General features: G+C 33.0%; 1 protein-coding gene across 1 annotated transcript; it reads left to right on the top strand.

Moving 5' to 3' along the window:
* Positions 1–1,546: 1,546 nt before the first annotated feature.
* On the top strand, positions 1,547–8,392 carry LOC130828789 (uncharacterized). Its single transcript, XM_057694787.1, has 13 exons — positions 1,547–1,904; positions 3,608–3,745; positions 3,866–3,947; positions 4,363–4,439; positions 4,522–4,637; positions 4,749–4,866; positions 5,486–5,602; positions 5,975–6,066; positions 6,617–6,683; positions 6,782–6,863; positions 7,183–7,274; positions 7,392–7,535; positions 7,663–8,392. Exons 1-13 carry the CDS (start codon positions 1,722–1,724, stop codon positions 7,807–7,809), a joined length of 1,455 nt encoding a protein of 484 aa, XP_057550770.1. The 5' UTR covers positions 1,547–1,721; the 3' UTR covers positions 7,810–8,392.
* The last annotated feature ends 520 nt before the right edge of the window (positions 8,393–8,912 follow it).

Genomic DNA, 8,912 nt, shown 5'->3' with positions numbered 1-8,912 from the left:
GTGAAATTCATTTATGCTCTTGTTAAGTCTAATTTTTTTATACAATTATCATTAAATTATCATTTTATGTTTTACTAACTTCTCTCATACTAACTTCGTTTCACAATACTCGTTACATTTTTATAGTAATATGATTTATCTCTAATCTTATTTCGGCAAATCCGACTCATCCATAAAAAATAATATAGTTATATAGGATTTTGTTTTATTCTTCTTAAAATCTAGTTTTTTTTAATGTAATTTTCATAATTTCTCATTTAGTCAAAATAAAAATATTTAATATCAAAATATACATTGAATTACATGTAAAAGTAATTTAGCAAATACTAGATAACATAGCAAATATGATTTCATGCTCCTTTTTCTGATTCTTAAAATTGGTGTAATGGGACATTTAATTTAAATAAAACCACTTTTCGTGTTAGATGCAAAAATTTTTTTTAAAAAGATAAAAAATCAAATTAAAATAAAAAATACACAAATTCTTACTTGAGACCATCTTTATAAATGACACGTCTTAAATGAGCCGACCTATTATTACTTTAAAAAAACAACTACCAAAAAAAACGCGCGCTGTGTGACCTATTTGGGGTTGGTGTTATAACCTATTAAAGTTTGTATTATAACCTATTAGAGTTGGTTTTATAACCTATTAAAGTTGGTATTTAGAGTTGGTGTTATAACCTATTAAAGTTGGTATTTCGAGTTCGTATTATACCTATTTGGAATTGGTGTTATAACCTATTGAAATTGGTATTATAACTTGTTAGACTTGATATTATAACCTATTAAAATTGGTATTTGAGTTGACATTTTGACCTATTAAATTGTTTTACCTTAAGTTGTTAACCTACTGAAGTTGGTATTATAACTAATAAAGTTGGCATTTTAACCTAATGAAGTTGGTGTTTTAACTTGTTGAAGTTGGTATGTTAACCTGTTGAAGTTGATTTAAAAAAAGGCGTTTTAACCAACTACAACAGGTTAAAACATAGTTAAAACACCAACTTCAATAGGTTAAAATACCAACTGTAATAGATTATAATACCAACTTCAATATGTTAACAACTTAAGATTAAAACAACAATTTAATAGGTTATAACGCAAACTACAAATCCCAACTTCAATTGGTTAAAATATTAACTCTAATAGGTTATAATATCAATTTTAATAGGTTATAACATCAACTCTAAATAGGTTATAACAACAACTCTAAATAGGTTATAATACCAACTCCAAATACCAACTTTAATGGGTTATAACACCAACAACAAATACCAATTTTAATAGGTTATAAAACCAACTCTAATAGGCTATAATACCAACTTTAATAGGTTATAATACTAACTCCATATAGGATTAAATGCGCGCGTAAGTTTTTTATTTTTGTTTTAATTGGATGGGTCTGAGAGAACCATCTCTTATGAAAACGATCTCTTAAAATAATTAAAAAAAAATAATATTAAATAAGTAAAACGAAAAAGATTATCTTTGGATTTTTCTACTTTAAGAGCGAAAATAATTTTACTTGACAAAAGAAAAAAGCATAATGTACAGTATCAGTATAATAGTGTATGCGTCTGCGTGCTATCATTTTGCATTTCCTGTTCGGAACAGTTTTCAAATTGCGATAACTGATTATTCCTACTAAATTAGAAGCGGAGAGATTGAGGAAATCCGAAACCAACCAAACAAAAGTTCCAGTGGATTTACCCACAAATATGACTCAATTATTGCGGCGGGCAGAAGAACGAAATCAGCAAACTTTAATCACTATTCATGATGAAGAACAGGAATCCAAAGCATCACCATTTGGAAATGATGATGATCAACCTCAAAATCCCAACCAGAATCACAGGAAACGTGTTGCTTCTCTGGACATTTTTAGGGGTTTCACCGTTGCTGTAATTTTCTCTTACCTCTTCACTCTTTTTGTCCTTTTATTTGGGTCATATTCAGCTTTTAAGTTGCTAATTTCACTTGATTCAAAGTTTAAATCTTTATGCTGATTTTGGTATGCTTATTAGTAACTTTTAGAAAATTCTATAATCAACTGATATATTTGGACTGCTTTACAATTTATCTAATGTTTTATCAGATAGGAGTTGAGTTTGGTTTAATCAATTAGACAAAAAATAAAATTCCCACTAATCTTAAGTTGTAATTGAAGTTTAATTACCTTGATTTCAGCTTCCTTAAGCTATTTATACACTTTGGCAAACATGACACATGTATATATAATACCTCTTTTGCACTGTTCATGCTAGTATATAGAGAAAAAACATAGTCTTCTAAGATGTTGTGGTATTCATCTCGTGGCATATTTTCATAATACCAAATCTTTGTAATTTTTAGTATATCACTCTAGATACAAATGATCCGACAAATATATTGGATTACGTTAAAAGGTCTTTGGGTTTAAGTAAAATACGGAGGAAGTATATTGCAAAAAAAGTTTGGGGGCATTCCCGCCCTACCTATGTTTCGCCCCTATCTTTGCTTGTATTCTTGTTTGGTAATCATTTAAGTTCTTTAAAGTTCTGAACTCGGTCATGATTCTTGTTGGATTTGAATGAATATTTTAAGCTGGTATACTCGAACAGCTATGTTGGTGCTCATCCGAGCAAATAACACAGAAGTAGGCAGAAAAAAGAGCTTTATGCTCATTTGACCACAAGGATGCTCAGATTAAGTTGCTTCGAGTACGTGCTAGCTTCAGATTTTAATTTTCCAGCTTCAGATTTTAATTTTCCTCTTGGTATTGAAAATTATGGCCTTCTTTATACCCTCCTAATTAAGCCGTAGTTATTAATTAGGAGGGTTTGCTGACCATAAACATTGTTTTGAATTAGTATTGAAGTTGTTGGTTACATGAGTGAGAATCTTTTGATGATCCGTTTTAATTACAGCATAATTAGGTGCTTAATGGTAATTTTCTAGTTCTTAGAAATGGCTTATAAAAGGGTCATTTTAGCTGCAAATTTTCACATCAAAAAAATTGAGCATACTACTTTTCTTATTTCCAACCCATGTAGAGTGTGGTGTTAAGTTCACACCTTTACAAAGCGTGTACACGCTAGTGTGAAGGTGAGTGTGTTAAACATGGAAAGTGTTGGTGCTATTTTGTACCTTTTGATACACCTGAAATCTCTTTTTGAATGCAGCAGTTTTTCCTCGTGACACGCTAATCAAAATTAGAAGCACAAAGCCATTGTGATTGAAAGATTATGCACTAACTTTTTTTATGATTGCTAAAACAGTTTTATTTGGTGGGGATGATTTTGTATCTTTCAGAAATCTGAAAGAAATTTTGCAAATTCATTTTTTTAAATTCTGAATCTGAAAGCTCAACAATATATGAAATATTGATCATATTCTATACGTAGACATTTTACTTCATCTATGCTATTTTTCTCATGTACAAGTTCAGAGGTTTTGTTTTGTATTGATTCATGCAGTTGACACCCTCGTGATGGGATTTAGGCTTTGATAATGTTGTTGGGGTAATCATGTTCTTGTGGGTGATGTAGATTACATGGGTTAGAAAGAGAGTTTCTTTAACATTTTCGTTAACACTGTGTTAAAATCGAAGTGTTATTGTTTGTAGCTGATGATTTTGGTAGATGATGCTGGAGGAGAATGGCCAATGATTACACATGCACCATGGAATGGCTGCAATTTAGCTGATTTTGTCATGCCTTTCTTCTTATTCATCGTTGGCATGGCAATTCCATTAGCTCTCAAGGTTAGCATCTTATGAAACACACTGATTTCATCCAATTCATATGTGTTTTGAGTAGGTGTTATAAAAGTAAAAACAATTACACATAATTTACTCTATTCTGTATGTTTTTGTCATTATTAGAGGATACCCGACAGTGTCATAGCAGGCAGAAAAGTAATCTTCAGGACCCTCAAACTTCTATTTTGGGGCATACTTTTGCAAGGTTTGTTTGTTCTTCATTTCATATTGAGAATAAGCAATGATTGTTAATGGTAATGGATTTGTATATTCGAAGTATATTGCAAGAAAATTGCATGTCAATGCCCATGGTTATACTTACTCGTATTTTTAGCTCTTATTGTTCATTGATATCGATTACCTAGTCTGAAACTTAGACCTGGTAATGAAAATAGACTATAGATAAGAAAAAGTAAAAAAAAAATAGGGATGTAATCATATTACCATAGATGTTGACATGGTACTTTTTGTACAAAGTTACATATATTAATTCATAACCGTTGCCGCCATCTAAGAGCAGTATGCTATAAACATGTGCATAGTCTTTTATTTTTAATTTTAATTTCTGAATCATTAAGAAAAAAAATATATCAAAATTTTAGAATTCCTATGACATGTAGGAGGGTACTTTCATGCTCCCGATAAACTTACATATGGAGTTGACATGAAAAGAATGCGATGGTGTGGAATTCTTCAGGTGATCTAAGTCACATTTCAACATGAAATTGTAGTTCTGAAAGGGATTTGTATTTGATGAACTAAACCTGGTCACTTTCCAGAGAATCGCTCTTTCGTATCTGGTTGTTGCCTTTTTGGAGATTGCCACGAAATCATCTCAAGTCATGAGTCAATTACCTGGCCGATTCTTCATTTTTAAGTTATACTGCAGACAATGGTATGCATAATGCATTGTTCATAAGATACGTTATTATTACCCGTTTTTATTTCGTCAACTCTTGGCTTGAAAATATGAATTTTCTTTTTGTAAATGTTCTCTGATTGGTAGGGTTGCTGGAGCATGTGTTCTTATTATTTACTGGTCTCTACTCTATGGATTATATGTCCCAGATTGGCAATTCACCATTCAGAATGTGGATAGCCCTGATAATGGAAGGCATTTCACGGTTAGCCATACATACTTAGAATTTTCCTAGCTTAAACTATATATTTTGTGTAAAAGATTCATATATTAGTACTTAGGGACTACTGAATGTCAAACTGATACTTTTGTTTCAACCGTTAATTATTCTTCTTTCAGCGTGTCTTGTATGAAACCGTCTCACCATGAGATGGGTCCATACAAGCATCTTAATTAATGTCTTTTTAAAAAAATTAAATAATCAAGTAAATGAAAAACTGTTTTTTTTTTCAGTTTTTTAAAAACTAAATATTTGGCAAGCCCATATTAAGCCGTCTCATGATGAGATGGTCTTAATAAAAAATATGTCTTGTTCTTTAGTCCCTCGCCCTTTCCTGAAATTCATTTGAGTTTTAAGTAAACAGCCTCTACTGTAGACCTTTCTAGATCCTGTATAAAGTACGATAAAAATTTAGTTGTGTAAATGTAGGATTCAAGTACAGGTAACACATGAGCTAATTCATTCCACTTACTGTCATTTAATGATGGATGAAAACTAAGTCAAATTATTTAGCTATAGTCCTTGTTGTTACATTTGCGTACTTTTCAGATTCCTATCGAACTACACTGGTTAGAATAGCTCGGTAACAGTTATTTTGTTTCAGGTGATGTGCGGGGTGAGAGGGAAACTAAATCCTCCTTGTAATGCTGTTGGTTATGTTGATAGGAAACTGCTAGGTATTTATCATTTGTATAATCATCCAGCGTGGAGGAGATCTAAGGTGAGTGATGACTGAACCTATGCTTGTTTTTGGGGTTGAAAAAGAAAGAATTGATAGTTAAAAACTTGAAGTGTTGTCAAATATCAGTCTGATAATCAAAGCATAAGGGTAGTTCATTACCCTACAGTCGAAACACATGCTCCAGGATCAACTCTCGTGCATTGTTGAGAACGGGGTAGGCCTTATGGGCAGCTGCTACATGGGCCGGTTTTGCCTGAGATAAGTGGGCCATGCCCAGATGGCAAGTTCCTCTTTAACTGACCAAAAAATATAGTGTCGTTTTTTTTTTGTCTGGAATAGTATCATATACTTGTAGTTTCATCAATATTGTTAAAGAGAGGTATATTTCTTCTGGGCTTATTGGAAATGTAGGCTTGCACAGCAAACTCTCCTTACGAGGGGCCTCTTTTGGAAAATGCTCCATCCTGGTGTCATGCACCATTCGAGCCTGAAGGAATTTTGAGGTTTGTTTAAATGTATCTATTAATGGTTAAGTTGGTAGGAGCTTTGCTATTTAACAGCATTGACCCGAGTATGATTTAACTGATGTAACTGTTTTTCCAACCCTATTTTTGATGTAATTTGTTTGAAAATTCATCATAATGATGACATTATACACCGCTTCAGAATTTGAAAACTCGACGTGGACAATTACATTAATTTAAAAGTTGGTCATATCTTTCAGTGGCAATACTAATTGCTAGGCGATGTATTATTTTCTTTAAATTACCCTTTTCCTTTTCGGTTGTGTATCAGATCTTCTGTCCTTCTAAACATGTTTTAGAAAATGATGCACGTTGACTCAGTTCTGCATAACTGTTAACACTCGGTGGGAGTACATTACAAACGAAGTATAATTTTATTTAGTTTTATTAGACAAATGGCTTATATTGAGATGCCGTGGCATGAGGAATATTTTTTTTTGTTTGGGTTTCTCTGTGTGGTTATTCACCATACGAAATTATACTGATTGGCTGTTGAAAATTTAAACCATACATGTTCATGAAAATGCAGCTCCATCTCTGCCATACTTTCAACGATCGTTGGAGTTCATTTTGTCCATGTACTTATTCATGTAGAGGTTGGTCTTAAATTAACATAATGCTTATTTGAGATGGATGAATGATGATGCTTTTCTACATTCAAATGAAATCTGATTTTCCCCCTTCATAACTACAGAATCATACTGGCAGGCTGAAGCATTGGGTTTCGATGGGCATTTCTCTCCTTATCTTGGGATTCTTGCTTCATTTTACCAATGGTAACACCGAAACAACTTTCTTTTCTTTTTGGTGTGTCTGTGTCTATGTTACTCGGACTCTTCATTTTGCTTCACGTACCCGTGTCCGATCCTTGATCCTCGGACATTGGTATGGCACTTAGACACTTCATTTTAGGCGTAAAATTGAATATTTGGATGTATTCGACACTTGGGCACGTACCAGTATCCAACATCAGTACTCGAGTCCAAGTAACATAGGTGTGTGTGTGGGTGGGGGTGAGGAGGGGGAGCTCAGTTTCTCTGTAGACAATTTATCTCTTGAAAGTTTTCTTATCTTTTTCGCGTCTGAAAAACGCAGCAATCCCTTTGAACAAGCAGCTATATACATTCAGCTATGTTTGCGTAACATCCGGTGCAGCAGCCTTAGTATTCTCGGCCTTCTATGTTCTGGTACATACTTTAGTAAACATTCAGCAACTGTATCAAACCCGCATGATTTCTTGTCAAGTCTGTACAAGCCCATACTTTTCAACCTCGATTCTAACATGTGAAGGAATTTCGTGGCAGGTTGACATTTTAGAGGTTAAATACTTGTTTCTTCCATTTAAGTGGATTGGCATGAATGCTATGCTTGTGTTTGTTCTGGCTGCTGAGGGCATTTTTGCTGGATTTATCAATGGGTGGTATTATGATGATCCTCATACTACACTGGTACGTTTGGTGTGCAATTCATGCTTATTTCTGCGTACTATGTCGTTCTGTTTTCGTGATTGCTGAAATCTCTGCATGTATATTGAGGCATATCGTGCAAAACCGGTTTGATGTGTATATGTTGCAGATATATTGGATTCAAGAGCATATTTTCATCGGCGTATGGCATTCGAAAAAGGTCGGAATCTTGTTGTATGTGATTTTTGCCGAAATCCTATTTTGGGCTGCTCTTGCTGGCATTTTCCACCGGCTTAAGATATATTGGAAGCTGTAGCGCTGTTTTTCTTACAGTGTGTTTGGATAGAAGTAATTTTTCTTACACTGTGTTTGGATAGAAGTAAAGAGACGGAAGGGAAGAAATTTCGAGAGAGGAAGGATTTCTTGTTTGGATATAAAAAAGGAAGAGATGGATAAGTTTTGTTAAGGTATTGTTTAATGGAGGAAAGATTTGGTGGGAACTTTTCCCTTCCCTTCTCCTGAACAAATAATGAAGGTTTACCTTTCAGTTTTATTTCCTTCCTTCCCCTTTCCTATTCTTCCTTTCTTTTTTCTTCAAAATTTTTATCCAAACATAGCGTTAAACTTTGTATAGTCTTGCATTACGTTGGTGTATACAGTCAAGAAGATTGATGACATCTGTGTGAAAGGGTTATTGATGTAGCTTGTAATGTTCAAAAACTAGATAATACGTGCGTGGTTCACGGCTTTTTTGACATATTTGTATAAATTAAAAAGAAATTAAGAAATAAATTGTATATTGTAGTTATGTTTCGTTCCACTCTACTAAGTTGTATGCAATTCTACATTATGTACATTGTAGTTATGTTTCATTTCATTATATAAAGTTATCTACATTGTATTATATTTTCCGATGAGTACCTTACACCGTTTTTCGATGGGTAAAACTAGCGTTATGAATTTCTTTTGGAAAAACGAACGTTGAGATCATTCTTGTGGGTACACCGAGTTTGAAAATTTTGATCAAAATGAGTGCTCAAATGCCGATTTATCGACACCCAAACTAAGAAGATATATTTAACCCGGTTTTTATCGGCTCTATCATTTTTTTCGATACACAAACATCGCGATCATCTTTGTGGGCCACCTTTTTTGAGAAACCGGTATAATGAGTACTCATATGCCAATTTTTCCGTCATGCAAACGAAGAAGATAATTTAGGATGATTTTACCGTCTATAACTACTTTTTAAAAATAGATAATTTAGAATATAATGTTAAAATAAAAAAAGTATAATAATTCAAAATAAATAGAAATAACATGAATATTAAGATAAAAGGTTTGGGAGGGAAAATGATATTTTTTGTATAATAAACTTTAGTGAAAAATTATTACAAAATAATTGGCAAAAAATCGGTT

The sequence above is a fragment of the Amaranthus tricolor genome, chromosome 12 (assembly GCF_026212465.1).
Source record: "Amaranthus tricolor cultivar Red isolate AtriRed21 chromosome 12, ASM2621246v1, whole genome shotgun sequence".
Taxonomy (NCBI): domain Eukaryota; kingdom Viridiplantae; phylum Streptophyta; class Magnoliopsida; order Caryophyllales; family Amaranthaceae; genus Amaranthus; species Amaranthus tricolor.
The sequence above is the reverse complement of the archived record's forward strand: the minus strand, read 5'-3'. Positions and strand labels throughout refer to the sequence as shown.